The sequence below is a fragment of the Lycorma delicatula genome, chromosome 6 (genome assembly GCF_047948215.1).
Source record: "Lycorma delicatula isolate Av1 chromosome 6, ASM4794821v1, whole genome shotgun sequence".
Classification (NCBI taxonomy): domain Eukaryota; kingdom Metazoa; phylum Arthropoda; class Insecta; order Hemiptera; family Fulgoridae; genus Lycorma; species Lycorma delicatula.
This window is the reverse complement of record NC_134460.1, coordinates 48,199,059-48,223,008: the sequence shown is the minus strand read 5'-3', so window position 1 is coordinate 48,223,008 and position 23,950 is coordinate 48,199,059. Positions and strand designations below refer to the sequence as shown.

Below are 23,950 nucleotides of genomic sequence, written 5' to 3'. Positions count from 1 at the left end.
GTGTTACTGCTGCAAATTTTAATAATACTGCTAAACATACCATTCCTGTAAAGTGGCAAAGTGATTAGACTCCTACAGTAGATAATAAACTTCAACGCATCAAGGTTGGGTGCACTGCCATGTAACTCTTCATTTAAGAATAACCGTCGAACGGAGGTTTTTATTTGTTGTTTGCGAATACGGCACACTAAACTTACTCGTGGACATCCAATGAATGAGACCGATGCACACATTTGTGTTCGCAGCGACTTTCAACTAATGATATACCACATCCTTGTGGACTTGTGTTATGCGGCATTGTGTCGTAAATATAAATTAGGAGCTAACAACCAAGATATTCTAGGAAACATTACGAAGATGCTATCGAATATCTTGCTGTTTCTAACTATCTTACATCTGTATTCGATTATTTAACAATTATTGTAATATGAGCTATTACTATTTTTTAATTGTCTTTTAGCTTTTTCCTATTTCCTGTGTTATTGTACGGTTTTTTAAATTTTATTTTTCTGTATTTTTGTTTATATATCCGTTATAATTAGCGTATTTTGTTATAGTTTGTTTATTGTACAATATGATTGTACAGTTGTTCTGTGTTTCCGGGCTTTAATAACGAACCTTTCTTGTGCGCAAAAAAAAAAAAAATAAGTTCACCCAGCAAGATACACTACAGACCACATACTTAATACAGGTTACGGGGATAAAATAGGGATAGGTTTTCGACCAGCTACTTAATACATGTTCGCCAAACAAAAAAATTCCCAAACAGGGAAACAGAGATTCCGTTCCGGAAACAGGGATAAGATTAATTCAGGGATAGATTTACGACCAGGTACTTAATACATGTCCGTCTAATTTAAAAATCCGTTAAAAATAATCATCTAACACCAATGAGAAAACAACACCTCCAGTCGCAAATAGGTCAAGCAATAGAGACTTTTTTCATTACAAAATTCTTATGAGTATACCGACAGTGCCATCACATAGACAAGGATTCGTAGTTGTTTATTTTTATGTTTCCTACTTGCAAATATCGTTTGTTTTTTTGTTTAACAATTTTGTGAAAAAATGGCGTTTTTGTTTTAGTTTTTGCTTGTACAAGAAAAACTAATGGAGCAATCTGAATGCTGTAAAGGGGTAAATTACAAATAATAAATATGTAAAACTGAGCTTAAGAAGGATTCGATCGGACCATTAAAACTGAAGAAAAACGGTAAAAAATCATTGCTTTTCAAAAATTCGCAATTTTTTACGATAAATAGACAGGCGCTGTACGATAAATAGTTTTTCTCCAATTACAATTTGAATTTTCTAATGCACTATCTTGCCGCAGGGCTGGATGCTCGGGAGGTAATCCGATTTCAATTTTCCAAAAAAATTAGGAAAGAAAAAATAAAATACATCAAAACGTATATTCTTATTTTGCGTTAAAATCCTGCGGAATAGGGAAAAATGTTCCCGAACATAGCCAAAAACGGCCGAGCGCGTGAAAGCAGTCGAGTAGTGGGTGGTTAACACCAGTCGAGGGGAGCGCATACGTATAGTAATAGAAGCGCGGTTCTTAATTAATTATTGACCCCCCCACTACTCGACTGCTTTCAAGCGTTCGGCCGTGTTTGGTAATATTCGGGAACATTTTTCACCTATTCTGCAGAATTTTAACACAAGAAAATAAATACGTTTTGATGTATTGTACTTCTTTCACAATTTTTTGGGAAAATTGAAATCGGACAACCTCCCGAGCAAAAAATTCAAATTCCAATTGCGCAAAAATTATTTATTCTACGGCGCCTGTCTTTTGCACAAATAAAGAACATATCAGTTACTACTTATATTCGAAGAGCAACTGCAACTTGAAAAATGGCAAAATAATTTTTTTTTTAAAAATGATGATTTTTTCCGTTTTTCTAGATTTTCTCAGATTCTAAATGGTTCGATCGAGTCGTTTAAAAACTAGTTTTGTTTCCATTTTTATTCTCTATAATTCACCTTTTTACAGTATTCAGATTGCTCCATTAGTCTCACTTGTACAAGCAAAAACTAAAAAAAAACGCAATATTTTCCCAAAATTATTAATACACAAAAAAAATATATTTGCGAGTAGGAAACACAAAAATAAAAAATTACGAATTCCCATCCATGTGATGGTAAAGTCGGTATACTCCTAAGAATTTTGTCACAGAATGACTTTTTTTCTATTCTATTGCTTGGCCTAAAAGACGATTAAAAACCCTTTGAAGAAACGTTTTTGAAAATCTTATACACTTTCGTTCAACGTGTTGTTATAAAAATTATTAATAAATTTTAATCAAAATAATTAACATTGTTTTTACCTTTCTTCTAATTGTCACCCCTATTCTATTTTTTTTTTCTTGCCACCAGTTTCAGATATCAATATTTGTCTTTCTCAAATTTAGGCATAAATTATTTATATTAAAAGCCGATTATATATAAAATATATTAAGCCTCATAATTAAAACTGTTGCACAATACACAACTCTAGGTAATTTTCCTCAACTTTTTTTTTATAGTTAATTTTTATTTATTTTTTTATTCCTTTTACCATAATCTATATTAACGGGTTCTGTGTTCAAATATATATTTATATTTTACGCTTTTAGACGTAAAATTGTATGTTTTAGCTTATTATGTAGATTAATGGTTGTCTGAATATGGAATTAGATATACGTATAATAATCTACGAAACCGGTAGAAAAATAATAATAAAATAGGAGGTTGCAATAAAATTTGCACGGTAATAATAATTTTATTACTGTAATAAATATGAAATATAGCAATACACTGTTTAGAGAAGAGTTGTAAATTTTATAGATGTTTTGAATATACTGATGATGAAGACATAATGAAGATTTTACAATATTGTACAAATACTCTAAATAGAAAAGGTATAATTAATTTGATCGTTTTTATAAAAAAAGATCAGTATTATAATATTAATTAAATATTCAGTATATGATAATTAAAATATGTTTCATGACTGACGATAAAAAATAAAATAAAATTATTTTATCATTAATAAAATAAAAATTTTATATATAAAATATAAAAAAATAATATTTATATTAATATATTTAAAAGCATAATAAAATTATAAAAATTGTTTTTAATACTAAATAAATAATAAAAAAAAAATTAATGATATCAGTTTATTTTTTTTGGGTTAGTGCTTGTTAATATTTTTTTCTAATAACTTTTATTGTTGTTTCTAACAAAAAATGTAATGAAAATGTAATATAGACTTATTACTTTCCTGGCTATAATCATATATGTTGTGTACCACAGCTGTAACGCAAATATATATAAGTATAGATCGGTCAACAACAAATATATTGGTGTTTTTTAAGTTTTGTGCCTTAAGGAAAATTAAACGAATAACCAAAAAATACATCTAATTAAATTGTAAATAATCTACGAAAATTTCTTTTTTTATTGTCATCAATAGCTACAGTCATTAGCCTGTGGAAATTGGTACAGTATGAAAGATGCCATGCCTGACAGGGCGGCGCCTGTTTGGGCGCATAGGTGGGCTATGAATTGAGCACTTCTTCAAAATTTAGGAAGTGCCCAGCACAGAGCCTTAATTGTGTGGACTGGTGTTTTTAAAACAACTTCCTACGATGCTACCGCAATATTAGGAAGGGCTCTGCCAATCGATTTAGTGGTGAAAGTTCGGGCAGCCATGTGGAGATAGCGAGAGGCTGGGAGGCCGAGGTATTTGGGATGCGGTTTCGGGCCGGGCCGGTACCGGAACGGAACGGTGATCACAATGTACCGGATCTAAATTTCGTCAATTCCCCATCTCCTGCCTGCGACAGAGCCTCACGATGGAAGTATGGCTGAAATGGGACACCATGACTAAGGGAAGATCCGTGTACAAGTTTATTACTAATCTGGAGGAATGGTACGCCTCGAGCTCGTTTTTAAGGGCAACGGGTGCCCATGTGCTCACCAACCACATTAATTTGAACCAATATCTGTTTCGGTTCTGCCTGGCAGCTAATGAGCTATGCGTCAGCGGGGAGGTCCACTCAAATGAACACCTGATGTTTGACTGCCCTGCTCTTGGTGGGGGGGCAGAGACTGGGCCACCCTGAAACTTAGAAGTCAAGGACTTATGAGTAGCCGGTTGGCTACTCACAAGCGGCGAGTCAATGTAGCGAGAGCCGCATTGTCGGACCGTGTTGGAGTTTCTTGATGGGTTGCTTTCTTTAACCGACACCAGTAGGTTACTTAAGGGAAATACTCCCACTGCACTGCTGGAAAGATAACCTAGAGATGTACGGCTGACCACCAGCTAATTAAGGCTCCAAGCGCTTTAATATGGTGGGCAGGTACTTGCTGGCATTCAGCAACATAGCCGTGGCAGCGAATTGCTGTCTAGACAAAGTAAATTTTAATTTACGGATGTCATATAAATTTTTAGTAATTGATGGATGCGCCTAACCATTTCAGTAAATATATGACAAGTGAGCGGTTGGGACACATATGCCGGTGGTGTATGGCACCGCGCTTAGTATGCTCACGCTGTTAGGTAAGCTCTAGGAGCTATTTATGACACTGGTCGCTAAACTGTTTCGAGACTCAGTAGCCGTTTGGGGCACAAACATTTTGTCTTATGCTTTAGGGCGACCGAATGGGTTGATGGCGGGAGAAATGCCAAACAAACCAATGCTTAACCGGAATTCGAACCTGGGATCTCCGCATGAAATGCCGAGCCGCTATCTACTCATTTACAGAGGTCGAAGAAAAAGATTTATCCCAATGCTCCTAAGTCCAAAAAGTCTATTTTTTGGACGTTTGTGTGATTTTGTATATGTATGTTGGCCTGTGTTTGGTCTTATAACGCTGGATCCGTTGACCGATTTTCTTCAAACTCGGAAGACAGGTACTATCTATGGGGCAAAAGAATATATTAATTTTTTTAAATTTTAAAAAGGGGAAGGGGTGTTTTTGCCGAAATAAAATTTCTAATTTTTACTAGGACACTTTATAAAAAAGTTTTTATTAAAAAATTGAAGTTTTTTTTATAAAAAATCACAAATTACCAAAACTTTTATTTAATACTCACCCCCTCTCAAAAAATGAAATGATATATTTTCCTTTTTTTAGCTATATTAGTCAAAAACCGTACCCTTCTTCCTAAAAAATTACAACTTTGTTTATTTAGAATTATTTATGTTTTTTAAAACAATTATAACAAATTATTATTTTTTTTTTTATTATCACAACTTATGGACTATTTTCTTAAAAATTTCCGAAAAGTTCTTTTTCAAAAATGAACTGACAGCTTTTTTAAATATAAATAATAAAATAAGTTAATATTATAATAGTATTTTTATCTCTAATTATTTGAATCGCTATGAATTATGTAATTATTATTATTGTGTATTAATGAGAAATTTAACAAATATTCTGACCATGGATTTCTTGATACTTGTATAAAAATATTTGAGTAAATCCTTGTGTTACCAATTCATCTTCATAATTAATGTCTCCAGGGTGATCTAAACAAAGTTTAAATGAATAACTGTCTGAATAAAAAAATGAATTTGTGAAATTGTCCGAAATGGAAATTTTCAGTGCAAAATTATTAAAAGAGGAATTCGGTTTGAGGACTCAAAGGTTCACGAAATAGTAGATGTAGAAAATAATATAAGATAAGGGTATTAAGATTACATTACCTTCTAAGGGAATTACTCTAAAATAGAATAAATAAACACAAACTAGTAAGGAATAGAAAATAGTGTTTAACCAATAAAATTACTGAAATAAACATAAATGTAATCTCAAGAGAAGCGGGTAAATGTAGCAATTATTAGACAATGTACAACAGATATCTCTGCAGTAGGCACTCGTTGCTGCAACCAAATTAACACCATACTAATAAACAAAAACAAGTGACAAAAACAGAGATTGTGCGCTCTTTGTTGGTACTCCTTTCTTAAGTTCATTAGGCAAAATGTACTTTGCCGCTGTGGGTCATTAATTAACAAATACAAATACAAACTACACCCCTCACTTACACTCGCGCGCGCACACCAACTAAAGTACATTTACATTTATTCCACCGAGTAAAAGGACGTTGATTGCATTAACTCTGTTTAATTTTCTCTTTCTCGTTGCATTGTATGTCTCAAATGATATGGGTCATATCCAACATAAAAATAAGAAATTGTTTTCAATTAAAAACATACAACCGTAAAACTAGATAAGTTTATAAGGTTATGTATCCTTAGACATAAAATGGAATTTCCGAATCCATTTTTTTATCAAATAACATATTAATCATTGAATGAGTAAATACTGCTTGTAATTTTTTTCACCGCAATCAAAAATGCGTATTTATCCACTTCATAAAATCATAATTCAGTTTAAACGGTAAGAATTAAAAGGATCTTTGTTTTTATGTAAGCTTGAAGCTTTTGCGTGGGAGACAGAACTGGAATTTTTAGCACATGAAGAATGCCATTCCTGGCCAGGATTCGAACCCGTTACCTCCGGATATAAAGGTCGAGACGCTACCACTCCGCCGCGGAGATTGGCATTTTTTAAAAATATTTCCTTCTTATATGTTTACATTTTTTCTTTTACTTTGGTAATTCTGTGTTTGTAAATAGTTTTCAATTGAGTGTCTTCCTTTTTTATTGGTTCTGAGCAGCTTCCATCATTTCCTTACACTTTTTTCTAAACATCACAAACTTCCTTTCCATCTTTTTCTTCTTTTCACTTTCCTTCTATTTTTCTTTGTTTTTTCTGTAAATAAAATTTCTATATAAAAAAATTCTAAAAAATAGATAATCTTCTTCCTTATAATTATCATAAAATTTTGCTCATTTACTTCTAGGCTTTTGAAATCTTTACAGTTTTTTTTTCTTTTCTCTATGTAAAATATTTTCCAGTATTGCATTTATTGTTGTTTCGGTTTAAAAATTATGATACGATATTGCAACGCAATACCGTAACAAAAATGTTAACAACAAATTTTAATAGTAAATTTTGTTTTTACAAATTTTTCACAACACCAAAAAATAATTTCGTTTTTTGTTACATCAAATAACTACTTTCTTTTCAAAAAAATTGAATTTTTCTTACTTTTCTTTGGTTTTTTCAACTTATCTTAAACTATTTTTTCAGAATTAAATTTTCTACTAGTTTTATTTAAATATTTTCTGTATTTATAATAATAAACACATAACTTTGTTAAATGAATACATTTAACAAAGTTATTGTTAATAAAATACAAAAAATAGGGTTTTTTATTCTAATTTATTTGTTTTTACCCTAGATTTCTTAAAAACTACTTTAGATATGGTTCTGAGACCTATTTTATTCAATTTTTTTCAGGTTACAAAACGATAAAAAAGTTATTAATACTGTTCCTTAATTAACGTCCTAAAAATTTCAGTACGACCTAATTTCACCAGGGTAGCTGAAATCCGAGCAAAATCTTTCACTAACCGTAACTCGCAAGGGAAGCATTTTAAGATATATATTTATATGTACTTTTGTTATTATTTTCACGAGTAGAAAAGGTCATGAAAGCCCAGGGAGAACTTCGTAATATACTCTGTACACTGCAGTAGTCCAATGGGAAGGTCTAATGGTTAATTCGTCGTCGCAAATCAGTTGTTTAACAACTGATTTCGAAGTCAAAGGTACTGAGGTTCAAATCCTAGTAAAACTTAGTTTTTTTTTGTTTTTAGTTTTTTTTAATACGGATTTCATTATTAGTCTGTGGATACTGAAGTATTTTGGTGATTAGGGTTCAATTAACCACACATCTCAGGAATGGTCGGCCTGATTGTGTACAAGACTACACGTCATTTACATATCACATATCATCCTCATTTCATTGTCCTGGAGGAGGGGTTCATTGTTCATTAATTTACGAGATTACAACGTACACATTAGGAAAATAAATAGAAATAAAATATTACAATTGATAAAAATGATATTTTAATGAATAAATGTTATTTTATAATTTATTTTATTTTACTTTCAAACTTACTCGTTTACCCATAATTTCCAAATTTTCTACCTGTTTCTTATTTCGCAATAAACAATAATACCTCTTCCTATATTAGAATGTTAAAATGATATTTGTTAAAGTCTTTCTTGAAGTAAAAATAAAAGTGTAGAGTAAGTTTTTGTTGCATTAAATTAAGTATTTTATTTTAAAAATTAATTATTGAATCATTTGCATAAAAATAAAATAATAAAATGTTTTAAGAAAAAAATGGATTTATTAGGTAAAAAGAGGATTTTCAAGTAATAGCTTTTCATTATACGTAATACCCCGGTTTCCATTAAATAAAACATGTATTAAGTCTACTCCTGTAATAATTTTGTATTTCTATTGTATTTTAAACTAGAAGAATACTGACAATACGGTATTTAAAAACATGGATGAAAGTAAGTTAAAAAATCAAAATAAAAGATACCCCGGTTACCCCGTAATACCCCGGTTTCCATTAAATAAAACATGTATTAAGTCTACTCCTGTAATAATTTTGTATTTCTATTGTATTTTAAACTAGAAGAATACTGACAATACGGTATTTAAAAACATGGATGAAAGTAAGTTAAAAAATCAAAATAAAAGAAAAAAAATGTCAATTCAAATTTCACCTATTTGAATGTACCCTAATATATAAATAAATAAAAATTATTAAAACTATTGATTATGCTTAATTTCGTCCACCTTTGAAAAATTGATAAAATGAAAATTCATTGTCTATTCACTTTGGTACTTTATTGAAATTTGTTTTATTTTACATTACTTAGCAATATTTTTATTAAAATCAGTAGTACACCTAAAAAAAATTACTGACAAATGACGAAATCTATTTGCAAAAACCACAAAGGCTAGAAGCTATCTTTAAAAAAAATACATTTGATGAAACGCAGTAAGACAACTTAGAATAATTTTATTTAGCATGATCCGTTGGTATATATAATAAACGGAATTATAAATGTAATTAATTATTATGTTCTAGCGCTTTCGGAAGTTATTTTCCCATCTTCAGAAACATCTGATAAACTTGTAAATGTATTCACTTCACATATTAATTTGATGTAGAATATAATAAAAATAAAATAAAATTTCCATTAATATAACAATCGATCGTCAAAGTTATAAAATAAGTCATCCCAGTACGTCTAGCCGATAAAAGCGTCTCAATTGTTATGTCTATGGTATAAAAGCAGTTTGGCCAACATACGAATCAATAAAAAATTGAAATTGAATCGAATTGTTTAAAAATTGTTTGAATAAAATCTTGTTTTCAAAATGCGTTTGTTCATTTATCAGTTTGTTGTTTTATAAGTAGATGTGGAATTTTGTTTTAACGAATTTTGAAAACGATATTTTATTCAAAAAATGTTAAACAAAAATTGTTGATTCGTATGTTGGCTAAACTGCTTTTATACCACAGACATAACAATTGAGACGCTTTTATAGACTAGACGTAGACAGGTATGATTATTTTATAACTTGATGATCGATTGTTATATTTATGGAAATTTTAATTTTATTTCAAATGTTCCTAAAAATGGAAAAATAACTTCCGATAGCGCAAGAACATAATAATTAATTACACTGGTTTGTAAGCTGAATTATAATTTATATATTTTTAAAGAGATAACCAACAATCTCAAACTGAGGCTGTTTATTACGCAAGATATACATGTTTTATCTTATAATTTCTTTAAATAATTTTCTTAAAATTTAATTTTTCGTGAATAATACTGAATATGAATCTGACTTCAGGATGAATAACATTACTTCAAAAATATGAATTCTGTGCAATGGTGACCACAAAAAATATATATGTACGAGTAAATTCAAGTGATCTACTTAGATCATGTAACTTTTAGTTTTAAAAAATTTCCACATAATTTACCATGGGAAATCCTATAGGTTTAATAGAGTAACATTCTGTTAAGAAAAATAAACATCCAAAAGTTTAGTGATTTAGTAAAGAGCTGAATTTTGATAATCTCCGACACAAAAATCTACTAAATTATATAAATTTTGAAAGAATATTATGAAATATTACATTTTATTACGAAAGAAGAGAAAGAAAATAATAATATTTTGAAAGGTTTTGTTTCTTTTCCAGATCGGCTTGGACACATAAACAAACATAAAAATAAAAAATTCAATCGTTTTATTTCTTATTGAAATTTGCAAAGGTAATATTTCCTTTTTTTCAAGAAAGTAATTAAAATCTAATCGAGAACTTTGTTACAATTTAAATACTTATATCTTAAATAGATAATAAATTAATTTAAATATGATTTTTTAATAAAGTAAATATAACACGTGATAATTACTATTTTTGATAAAAAATATAATGTTATGATCACATTTTATAAAAATAGATACCACATTAAAATATTATTCTAGAAGAAAAAAAAAATTAAATATTGTTTTGAATTTAAAAATTTTATTTCAAATAAAAAAAATTATTTCTTATTTTTAGTTACAAATCAAATTTTGAAGAAGATATTCTATTTAAACAAATAATAAATAAACATCAAGTTGCCTAACTTGATTATCTCCCTCCCTTCCCTTTATTTTGTATAGCCTTCGGGAATTACCGTCAGGTATTACTTCAGAGGAAGAATGAGGATAATATGTATAAGTGTCAGTGAAGTGTAGTCTTGTACATTCTCAGTTCGACAATTCCTGAGATGTGTGGTTAATTGAAACCGAACCACCAAAGAACACCGGTATCCACGATCTAGTAAACAAATCCATGTAACAAAAAAAAAAAAGAAAAAAAAGCCAGTTATTTTTACATGGATTTGAATACTAGATCGTGGATACCGGTGTTCTTTGGTGGTTGGGTTTCAATTAACCACACATCTCAGGAATGGTCGAACTGAGAATGTACAAGACTACACTTCATTTACATTCATACATATCATCCTCATTCAGAATTATCTAAACGGTAGTTACCGGAGGCTAAACAGGAAAAAGAGAGAAAAAGAGAACCACTAAAGAACACCGGTATCCACGATCTAGTATTCAAATCCGTATAAAAGTAACTACTTTTTCTAGAACTTCAAACTCTCGACTTTCAAATTAGCTGATTTGCGAAGACGCCGCTAGACTATTCGGTGGGTGATTATCTCCCTCCCACTATTATTATTCATAACTACTGAGACATTCTTACTGAGTGACGTAATTATTTTTCTACAATGACGGCCAGTTGTTATGCTTTTAATATTTTATCATTAATTTATGTTTAAGTTTTAATGTTTTGAATTACGAAAACCATTTTTCTCCTGAGGATGGTCGAACAACCGAAAGCGCTAGGGATATAATATAAATGTTGGGAAGTTTGATACTTTTTTTTTTGTATTATAACAATGTTTTATTTGTTGCAGGAAGACGATTTTTATAAAAGGATAAAATTAGAAATGGACAGCTTTATTTGCATCATAGCTGCATTACTTTATCACAATACACTTGATGCTGGTTTTGTCTACGATGACAGGTAGGAACAAAATAATTATTTTTTAATCTTATTTGACTAATTATGTTTTTGTTTCACAAAATGTGGTTCCGAGTAAGAAACCACAAATAAATCGCATTACAAAAAGCACTTGAAGGGGTCTCTAGCGAACAGCCTCAATAAAACGTACATTGTTTATTTATATATAAATAAACCACATATATACAATAAAGTCTGTAAAAATAAACACACTCGCATTGATTGGGATCACCAGGATGCAAGAGATCTCAAATTCTAATGAAAAAGGAAACCCAAAAATAATCTATAAAATTATTGAACAATATATAGAGATAAAATAGTAGCATAAGTTCATGGAAATAAATAGCAGGGAGAGAGCTAGGCATCTCATTAAGGCATACGAAAACTATTCATCACATATCAGATACTGAATCAGTTCAAGTGTCATTCAAACACCCTAAATCCAGCAAGTATTGGGATTTCAGTCAGCGGACAACATCACTGTTGTGGTGGGATCAACTGCAAGAAAGTTCTGATAATTTTCTAATCGCTGTCTCTAACTAGAGCCGAACCATTTTATCCCGTCACGACATAAGGCAATCCAAGAAAGTCGTGAATTTCATCGTTCCAAGCAAACCACGGTGCCTCTGCAATGGATCTCGCAGGGTTATTCTGAAAACAATCTATAATCTCAACGTTAATTTAAATCTTCGTGAGCCCATAGTTGTAAGGCATACGCCCAAACCGGTTTTAGAATCACATCGTATAATATTATTTTGTTGGACACCGACAAGTACGAGTTCCTACAAACAACTAATAAAGCCCTTTATGCTTGTGTAAAGTTGTTTCCTTTTCTCTTTCACACAGTACTTCCACGTTAAACACCGATCAAGATACCGAACCCAGTCAGAGTTCGGAATGAAGACGCCTTCCTGATGGACTCGGGGACACTCTCTTTTTCTTTCCTCTCTTGTTTTGTTTAATCTCCGTAACCACCGTAAAGTGTAAATACAGAGAATGAATGAGGATGATATGCATTAATGTAAATGAAGTGTAGTCTTGTACAGTCTCATTTCGACCATTCCTGAGATGTGTGGTTAATTGTAACTCAACTACCAAAGAATATAGGTATCCACGATATAGTATTCAAATCCGCATAAAAATAACTACTTTACTAGGAATTGAACCTTATAACTCTCAACCTCGAAATCAGCTGATTTGCGATAGTTAACCACTAGACCAGTCCGATGGACTGGGCCCTCGGGGACAGTCATCCTTCTCATCGTAACACGACTTGACTTATTAGGATTTACTTTTATCATCCATTTTGCTATCCACACGCCGATCGAGTTTAGCACCGATTGTAGCTTTGTCGAGGTCAAGTGGGACTCATCGAGAACGGCCAGAATTGCTATATCAAAAACAAACGAAGCAACGGTGACATGGTCCGGAGCTGGAAGGTCCGTAGTAAAACCTGATTAACGGATCAATTATTTGACAAAACTGATGAACGGAATTTTATCAATCTATAAAAAAAAATACTCAACTGTTTACACTCCTAGTATGATTTTAAAAAAAGAAGAACTTTTCTACAATAATTTCCAAATTTAATTTTGTGATTTTTTTTCGGAATCTAGCCACAAATTCTATTATGTAAAGTTTATAAATAAAATCGTATTATTTTTGTTTTTTTTAGTGGTGACAACAAAAACCAAAAATATTTAAAATTGATTTTATAGAACTTACACTCAGTACATTTTGAAGTTGCTGATTCTAAATTTGATTTTAGATATTGCTGATTAACCATTTACATTTTTCAAATAAACGAAAAAATAACTATTTTTTCAAAAATAGGAGAAGTACATAACTATTTTAAAAAATAACAGGTTTGCGTGTTAAATTGAGAAGTGAAGCGGTTATCATTGCTTTTTCATTAAGCTATATACATTGTTGAATAACAACACGCCAAATCCATAAGATTCACGTTCTTTCTGATGCTATTACACTTTCATTCAGTTCACCATACTGATTGGTTGTATGAAGAATATCCATTACAAGGCACAAACAGAAACTTCTCGGCCTGACTACGAAAGCACAAAAATTTCAATTTTTCTAACGTTGTCACCTTGCATTCGATACATTTATACCGAATTTTTAATATCCTTAGTATAATGCGATTTGTTCAAATATGCAAAATATCCACACACTCACACACATATATATATATATATATATATATATATATATATATATATATATATATATGTGTATATTTTTTTCTTCGAGATGAAATATATCTAAAAACCTTCCCAGTTATCACAAGAAGTATGGGTAAAAGATTGGTTGCGATGGATCGGGTAGTGTTATTGTTCATCATTAACAAACAAAAATTCTCTTCCTCTTTATATAATAGTGTAGATATACACTAATTAACTAATTATTTTTAAGCGAATTTTTTTCCCCTATAGATAAATTTTAATAAGAAATTTTAACATATAAGTTTGATTTTTCAACTTTAAAAATTATTTAGCAAGTCGTTGAAAAATAAATTGTTAAGAGAAGTAAAAAATATTTTATGTTTGTTAATAATAATAAAAAAATACTTTTACACACAATAATACGCGCGCGCATGTAATAACACCATTCATATAAAATACGTAGGCAAATATTTTAAAAAGATTGCTCCACGTAAAAAAAAAATAAATAAATTCTTCGTTTGTAATAAAAACAGGTTATTTTGATACTTTTTTCTTAAATCTGTAATATTTGTATCTTTTCAAATAAATATTTCATGTAAATAATATTTTTTTGTTGAAAGAAATGAAAAGAAGAAATTAAAGCACGACGACATTTCTACAAAAGAAATTTGTTTGATATTTAAAAACAAATTTAATAATGTAGATGGTAATTTGAGTAATAATAACTACAATGTAATATTGTCAAACAAAGAAAACATAAAATCAATATTTGTCTATATTTGGCCGATATATATTTTTAACAATAAAATAAATATAAAGAAATGGGGAGATTATAAACGAGGAAAAAATGTGAAATATAAAAAACGGTAAGAGCAAAAGTAAAAAAAATAAAAGAAAGAAAAATAATTCGATTGCGAAAAGGTGAGAAGAACGAAATAAAAAAGAATACAAGTAGGTAACCGAGTAACCGAGGGAGATATATAGTAAAGCTAGAGAAAGAAAGAGCGAGTTAGGTGGAGTCTAGAGAGAATATTGGGATGGGATTGAAAGAGAAAGATTCTGCTCACCTGTTGCGCCCGATTGCTTCCAATCCGTTTTATTATACCATCTCTCACAGAAATCTGAACTGTGCGCTGTACTTTTCACCAGCAATTTTTTTTTTCGGAAACATGCCCTTTTACCCCCTTAAGACACTGAATTCATCTCAAACTTCAATTTTTAACAATTCCTTTCCATTAACTTATTTACTGCCGTACTAGTTTTTAAATATAAAATTAAAAAAAAAAAAAAAAATTAAATAAACGATTGCGTTTTAAAGAACGAAAATTATTATTTTTATGTTGACTTCTACATAATTATTTCTTCCGAGCTCAGCATTTAATAACAGTATGTAACTTTGTGTATGCTCGAATTAGCCAAAACAAACTCGGTTACTGTCGTGCAGCAACGTTTCAGAATAAAATACGTAAATTACCACCGACAAGAAAATCAATCTACGACTGAAATAAATAGTTTCAAAACACAGAGTATCTGTGTAAAAAGCTCTGGAAAATCTCCTGTTTCGGAAGAATAAATAAATCGTGTTCGTGATGTGTATTGAGGTAGCCCATCCTGACCCCGAAGGGGAAGACAACCACCTCGTGACGGATCCAATCGCCACATCCCCAACACCGTACCTAGCTCTTAGGGGCTATCCGGAAATCATCTTTAAGGACCTCAATCTTGCATCAGTCAGGATGCCACCGATACGAATGCCACATGTAACATTCGCATCTGCACTCATTCTATTACCGGAATGATATGTAATTATGAGAATCGAGTTTTTTGAAAATCTTTACGTTTTAGGATCCAATTAGTTCATTTAAACCAAAATAAACGTACATTTGTATGAATACGCGTAGATATGTGTGTAGCAATCCTTTTGGCCATTCTCAGGATTGACCTAACTGATTTTCTTCAAATTTGGCTCAAATATTTCTGTATATTCATTGATCATATTAGTTTTTTTTTCAAAAATCCTTAAGATCGTTGGGGTTATGTTGATTTTTTATAAATCAAAAATTAAAAAGGAAGTATTGTAATCGATCCAATTTGGGCATATGCAATTTTGAACGGATCTTCACGTTTTGACATCTAAGAACCTAACAAACCCAAAAACCGGATGAAACTTTTTCGAAAGTTCGTTTTACATGTGTATGTTCGGTGTCGCCCTCAAAAATATCTTATATCTCCAGAACTACTCGACCGATTTTGAACAGACTTGGTCAGATTACTTATATATGGGGAATTAATGCCATTAAATGTTCAACTTAAAAGATCACGCGGCTAAGGCTGTAGACTAAGGTTACCCTCGCTCGAGATTTCGCCTAATTAAGATCTTATTCTTTTTCGACACATTTGTTAACAGTTAAAAAATAAACGTTTATCCAAAAACCTTCTTTTTTTACAGTGTTGCGGAGAAATACATTTACGTACCCCCACAAAGTGGGTGAGTGTCGGACTTGTACAGGTTCGGCTAGATGTTATGAGAACCTATGTATGCCTGTACCCTACCGACTAAAACTCCTATTTCACCGTATCTCCTCACCCGAGGCCAGATCAACAGTCAAGAATAGCACAACCTCGGGGATGACTTTGAGCTCAGGGAGTCAAGAGTACCCGTGCCTCATCACCAGCACCCATCCGCTCAGATGCAGACGAGTGATGGCTCTGCAAAGGGCTGTCCTTCACCCCTTCGCTCTCTGTTTCGTTTAGTTCTTGTGGTCTTCCCAACCACCAGCAGTGTATGTTACAGGTCAGTTCTCTGTTCTGTTGGTTGCCTCTAGCTCCTAGAGTGAAGTGGCCAATCCAACTATGTCGGCCAGGTCCAACTATTACACATTTTCTTTACAAGGAAATACAGTTCATATAAACATGGTTTTTACATATTATTTTTATCTGTGTCTCAATTATGGAATACAGAGGCATTATCATGATTTATCATACAAAGTGCAATTTATCTACAAACATTTATCTGTATTCAATAGAAGATATATAGACATTATATTTCATGGTTCAGTTACTCTATTTACACAAAAAAAAAAACTGAGTGAGTTCCTACGACATGTTTCCGGACTTCCTCCCTATCTTGGCCTTCACTTCTGGGATGAGGGATCTTGTCCATCCACCTGTCTGCGACGCCTAGTAATTCTATCTACAGAAATAAATCGTCACTTAATGAAAGATTTATTAAATCTTTTCCATGTAACTTTTTTGTTGTAATAATATACAAGCTGATTCTAAAACTGGTTTGGTCATTTGGCATACAGCTACGAGTCACGAATTGCAAAAGTAACGTTGAGATTATACAATGTTTTCAGAACCCGTTGGAGAGATCCATTGAAAGGGTATCGTGGTTCACTCCAAATGAGGAAATTCACAACATCTTGGACCGCCTTATGTTCGTGACGAGATCAAATGGTTCGCTTTATGTTACAGACAGATATTAGTCAATCATGTGAATTTTCTACCAGTTAATTCCCTAGACAACAGCGAAGATATCTAGTGACTGAACGCCAGTACGGCTGGATTTCAGATATCTGACTGGCAACTAAACTGATTCGGTATCAGACGTGTGTTAAACATCTTTACAAGGCGTGTGTTTACATCTTGGCCTTAGTGAGGACCTAGCAACCTTCTATTTCTTTCCTTGAATTTGTTATGTTACTTGAATATTTTGTTTATCTCTATAAATTGTTTATTAATGTTGTAGATTCCTTTTTGGTCTGTTTTTCACTATACTATTGTAATCTCTTGAATTTTTATGATCCCGTTTGTTGGAAGTGTGTTTATTTGTATTAACTTTTTATGAATATGTAATTTATATTTTATATTTATGCTTTATTAAGGGTGTTCACTAGAAACCCTTCTTCATGTACAGTACAATTTGTTTGTGCTTCTTTAATCGGAATCGATTGTAAAAACACGAATTTTGAAACAAAAAAACTTATCCATCAGTTTGACGTCAAAAAAAAAAAATTAAATACACTCGAACACACTACCTCTCAACGTTTTTATGCCTAATACCACTTCTTTCATGTAAAAAGTTTCATGGAAACACTTGAAAGGCTTAGACGCTGTTTACTACAGCTACATTCAAGGACTGTTTATTTTTTTGTTTTACTCGAATTTGTTGTGAAGATTTTTTCTTTAATCTTAAAAAAGTTTTTTTTTAATTCGAATAGTTCACCACCAACCACTTTGCTGCACCAATTAAAAACTAATAATTTCAACCAAAACAAAATTACGAAATCGGACCCCCACCCCAAAAATGATCGAAATAAACTAGCATCTAAGAGGGTATACTGCATCATTAGTACCCCCTCTCACACCAATAACCGCTAGTGCATCACTGACTTACAGCTGCTGTCGTCGTCTGATATGTTGTGACGTCACTAATGTGACGGTAGAAATAAATAAATGAATAACATTTAAAGTGTAAAAAAGTATTTAAAGTTCCTGCTAGTACCGCCACACCCGCGCGAATGAAATACGGTATTCGCGCGCGCTTTAGTTAGAATCATTGAATTAAATACTACATAAAAATTATTATATCTAAATAAAATGATAAATATTTTTAATTAAGTTGTACGTGTGTAAGCCGCGCATCAGAAAAAAGCTGCGTGACGGAAGAGTCCTACAACTATGTTATCTACTTTTTATAAACATACTATAAATTAACTTTTTCTGTATTATGTATTATGTGTAATAAATATCGCTAAAAAAAAACATGATATTAATTTTTTGAGCGTATGTGTTTTTAAAATTTTAAAATTATTTATATATTTTTTTTTTTTGAGATAGTTTTAAATAATTTTTTCCCTGTATTTACTGTTAATTTTAAAATGCTAAAATGCCTAATTAATATTAGGATTAATTAGGAAGATTTAAAACCTTTTTTTTTTTTTTACTTTTTATAATGCTTAACAAATAAATGAAAAGTTGTTTAATTAAAAACACAACATTTTCTTTGAATTGTAATTAAATACTGTTTATATATTTTGTAAGCTAAATGACATCCACTAGTAGATGTCATCAAATCTCATTTTTTTATTTTATGTAAATTTTAGTTTTTCAAGAACATTTATATTGTCAGTTTTGTGGGTGGTTGTAGAGGTTTTTAAAGGAAATTAATAATATACATTTATTTGTAAATAAATATTTTACCATTAGAGAAATTAAATCCATTATTATAACTTCTGGCTTATATGAATTATTGATACGAATAGGTTAAATGAGTAAAATAGTTTATATAACAATGATCGATTGTTTTATTTGCAAATATTAATACGATTCATTCCAATAAATTTAACAGTTATTAATTACGGTTATGTATTTTCTATTTTACTGGCACAGTTAAAATAACAAACACAATCCAATTTATTTGATAAAATAATAACAAAATGCGTTAATAAATACAGTACAATTAAACACAATAACATCATGATACAAATTAATATGTTACCTTTTTAACTTCTTTGTACGAAGTAAATGAAGTACTGCGATCGCGAAAAATGTTGATTTTCAAATTTCAACGGAAATATTAATTTTGACCATCCCTGTATCCATTTTGATTACTTTCGGCGCGACATGTGTACGTACGGATGTATCTCGCATAATTTAAAAAATGATTAGCCGCAGGATGTTGAAATTTTGGATTTAGGACTGTTGTAACATCTACCTGTGCATCTTCCCTTTAGATTGCAATCGACTGAACCAAAAAGTTTGGCTTTTTTTGGAAACTTCTTAACTGCAGTAGTAAGCCTTCATTGAGAGCTTTTCAACGATATATCATAAAAGGTACTTATTTTCATTAGTTTCACAGTAATAGCCAAATAAATTTTAATTAATAAAATATTTGGATCTTAAAAAGGAAAGGTCGGTTCGAATCAGACTTCATCTCCTTTATTTTTTTTTTTAATTTAAATATATTGATTTATTAATAATTATTAACCTCTGACTGTAAAAAAAATTACGATAAATAATAATTCAATAACAATAAAAAAAATATGAAAAAAAATCAGAAGTTATTAGTGAAATAAACTTTAACGTACTTTTCATTTTAAAAAATGTGTATATGTAATTTAATTGGCGTACCAGGAAATCTTGTGCTATCCAGATCAGTTTTTTCTAATTTTACAAATAGACAAAAATTTATATTTACTTCAATTACATAAGATGACAGGAATTCTAAGAAATTATTATAGTTCGGATACTTTTCACCTTTCTAAACGCCAGTTTAGAAACCGGTTTACGTTCTTTGTATCGCTCAAAAACCCGACAACAATTTCATAGTAAACAGTTTCACAGATACCGGCTTTGGATCAATATATTAAAAAAAAAATTAAGTCTCATCTTTTGAAATTATCACTAATTATAATTAATTATGGCTCTGTTCTTCTGAAATTATCCTTAAATTCTAAAGGATCTCCTCCAATGAAAGAAACAGGACTTTCTTCAACGATCCATATTTTTCTTCTTTTTTTTCTCTTATATATATCTAGAAACACAATCGTTCTTTATTTCTCCTCTTGTTCTTTTACTTCTACGAATTTATTGAAGTACCATTGTGGTTATCTCAAGCATTACCGTAACGTATTTTTATGACGTCATTTTTATGCCTTTAGTTCTTATGGCATTAGATAGATAATTTTAGCATTGTTAGATAAGCATTAATCCACTGAAACGCAGGATAATAACGCTTCAATTTTTAATTTACTTAGTCTTTACGGAATTTATTTATCGAGGGAATAAATATATGAATTTACTTAAGAACTGTTATTAATTTATATTACTTGTTTTAAAACAAGTAAATTAAATTATTAGGTGTTGTTTTAAGATGTAACCCAAGCTAAATACTTTTTAAAAAAATTAATACAATAATTTTGGATGAAGACGTTGGCAGCAGCACTATCTATAGTTGTTTTATAATCAGCTGATAAAATTTTCTATTTCTTTTTTGAAAACAGCGAGTTAATTTTTAGTTCTGTGTTTTTAATAAGAGGTTTGTAGGTAATAAGAGGTAATAAGGTTTTGAAAACGAAAGAAAAAATTTTATTTCGGAAATTTATTTAACAACTAAGTCTTTTTTTGTGCCACGAACCAAGAAAGTTTTCATTTGCAGTTTCCGGGTAAAACTATGAAATAAATCTTTAATTCAACGATTGATAAAGAAATTTAAGGGACTGGTTCTTTCTGCAATCAGAGACATAATCGGAAACGTTCAGTATTTAATGACGAAACGAAATATTGGAAGATGTTAGGGTAAGTTTTTTAACTTACCAAAAAAGCCGGCCCCGTGGCGCGAGTGGTAGCATATCGGCCTTTCATCCGGAGGTCCCGGGTACGAATCCCGGTTGGCTTGGCGTTTTTTACACGATACAAAAATTGCCATTCATATGTCATCATCTGAAGCAATAACCAGAACGGGCTGGCACCAGAGGTAAAAGAAAGAAAAAACATCTTTCTAGATGTTGGACATTACTTAATTCTAATTCCAGTAAGAGGTTCTTTTTTTTACCAAGTAAATCCGAAGGAAATTTTCTCTTCAATAGCATAACGCTAGATCCAGCCAGACCGAGTTACTTTTTTACACTTTAAATATTATTCGTTTATTTAATTCTACTGCTCATCTATGACGTCACAACATAGCAGACGACTGCAACAGCATTTTTTGGGGTAAGGGTGCGATTTTTTAAAACTTTTTTCTGCAAATATTGTTATCTCTTAATTGCATTTGCCTGCCTAAGAAGAATACGGCCTTAATTAGTTGAAATCTTTAGATACTGAGGGTGACCTTGCTCTACAGTCTTACCCGATTGACCTTTTTAGTTGAAAATTTAATGGCGTCAAAGCCCCATATAAAGACGTTGTGTGACCAAGTTTGGTAAAAAATGCTCCATTACTTCTGGAGAGATATAAGACAACTTAAATGGGACACCGAACATACAGGACGTAAAAACGAACATCTACATCCGGTTTTTGGGTTTCTTAACTGTCAAAACTTCAAGATCCGGTGAAAACCGCATATGCCCAAATTGGACCGATGAAAATACTTTCCCTTTTAAAGCTATAGTACTATATACACGGGAAAGTAAATTTTACTTCATTATATTTCTGTCGCTATGGTAACAGAAATATATTGACGTAAAGTGATTAATTTTATTCCTTTAATGAATATGTGTAAAATATTTAATATTTTCACAATTAAGAGGATTTTGTCAAACCGTGAGGAACAAACGCTTTGCAGAATCCCTGACTAACTTACTACATATATAAACCTAATTCATCTGCAAAATATATTTTTTCGAAGTTTTAAAAACTTCACGAAATATTTTTCAAAAATTATTCTTTAATGTAAGGCTGTTTTAAACCATGTTTCACTTCAATAATGGGTTTAAATAAAAATAAATTGCGTCACTTACTTCTCTATATTTTTTAAGTTTTAAAATATATAATTTCTCTATACTTAAAATTTTATATATATATATATATATATATATATATATATATATATATAAAATTACAACCATATTATTTCAATAAAAGTCAAATCTTAATTAATTATATATACGATAATTATACGTATAAAAGATATTTTTAATTCTTATTTAGAAAATGGAAAAAGATATTGAATGAATGACATACCAACTGCATAGTAATGATAACATGTTTTGTAGAGAAAAAGGGAGGTCAGGGTGGGTGGAGTTAGAATTAAGGGGTTAAGACAGACAGGGTGTCGAGCTATCCTGCATTATTCATCAGTTCACTTAGGACCGCCTCTGCCTTCGTCTCGCATTCCAATTTCCCCTTTTTTGAATTGGTTTTAAATTACTTTAGACGCCCGGCATTACCATTCATGAGCTAATGAATACTTGAGCCTGTAGTGATAAACCCCCGAGCGTATAGAACTCTTACTCGAACCAAAAAATTCCCTTCCTTCTTTAACACTATTTTAAATTCATACAGTGTAAAGAAACCCGGATTTCTCTTATTTTATTCCGTCCGGTTTTAAAACTTTAGAATTTTTAAGCTGTGAATACTAAAATAGAAATAATCCTCTTCGTATTCCATAATTCACTTAATAAATATATCTTTTTATTTTACAAGTTATCAAAAAGACACATCCTTAACTCGGTTCGTCATTTTCACATTTTAAAAATTAATTTCATTTTTAATAATATCGTTATTTTACGATTCTTTTTTTAAAAGTGAAACAATCCGCTAATTTAATTTTTTAATTTTAAAAGAATATTAAAAAGAATTAACATTCGAGTTCTCTCAGGAAAATTTAACTAAATTATAAAGATTAATACACGCTGTACTAAAATCCATTTCTAATGAAATATTCATGCGCGCATAAACTTTACAGAATATACGTAATGTAATATAAATATAAATCAAACAGTAAAATAGAAATATTTACATCGCTCATATTCATTAACGTATAAGAAACTATTTAAGATAAAAACTTAACTGTTGTATGCTTCATTTAATACCACATGTGCTATCATTCATCGGTCTAGCATTCAGTATTTTTAATCTCGCTTGTTATCTAAACAACATTTCGTTTATGAACAATTACATATTTATGTTAACTTAATCTCGTATGTTTCCTAAATTAAGCGCTAAAAAACTTTAATTACTCTCAAAATTACTTTAAGGGACTGACGTTGCAGTGAATTCAATTTAAGAGGACTGTAAACGTAAGGCAAAAAAAATATGTGTAAAAATATGTTGACTGTTAAAACTAAGTAACACATAAATCGAAAAGTAAGATTATGCACCAAAAACTATTTATAAAAGGTTTTATTTAACATATGTACTTAGATAGACATTTTGATTACTAAACAGTTATCAATAGACTATAAAAAATATGCATAAAAATAATTAAACAAGAGATAAACATTAAAAATTAAAAAAACTGGACTGCCAAAAAAACCATTGCTAACAAACATTACTGTTAGCAATGTTTACTGTTAGCAATTACTGTTAGCGATATGGTTTTCTGTTATACTAGCAAATACGATGTTTCAATTTTGAAAATCGGAATATTGGTTGCGAAGATATAACAACATTTTCTAATAACCGTGTTCTGTTAAATCGAGTGTTGACGCATGCAAAAGGTAACCTTCAACCTAGTAACAAATTTGTGGTTTGAATTTTAAAAATCGGACTATTGTTTGTAGAGATATTATAAGAGTACCCCATTGC

General features: G+C 30.6%; 1 protein-coding gene across 1 annotated transcript in view; it reads left to right on the top strand.

Annotated features, from left to right (window-relative positions):
- LOC142327047 (protein O-mannosyl-transferase TMTC2-like) overlaps positions 1 to 23,950 on the top strand; it is a 478,982-nt gene that overhangs the window by 41,228 nt on the left and 413,804 nt on the right. The window contains exon 2 of the mRNA XM_075369816.1: positions 11,416 to 11,525. Coding sequence (XP_075225931.1) covers positions 11,449 to 11,525 — 77 coding nt within the window. The 5' untranslated portion in view covers positions 11,416 to 11,448. The remainder of the gene's footprint in view (positions 1 to 11,415; positions 11,526 to 23,950) is intronic.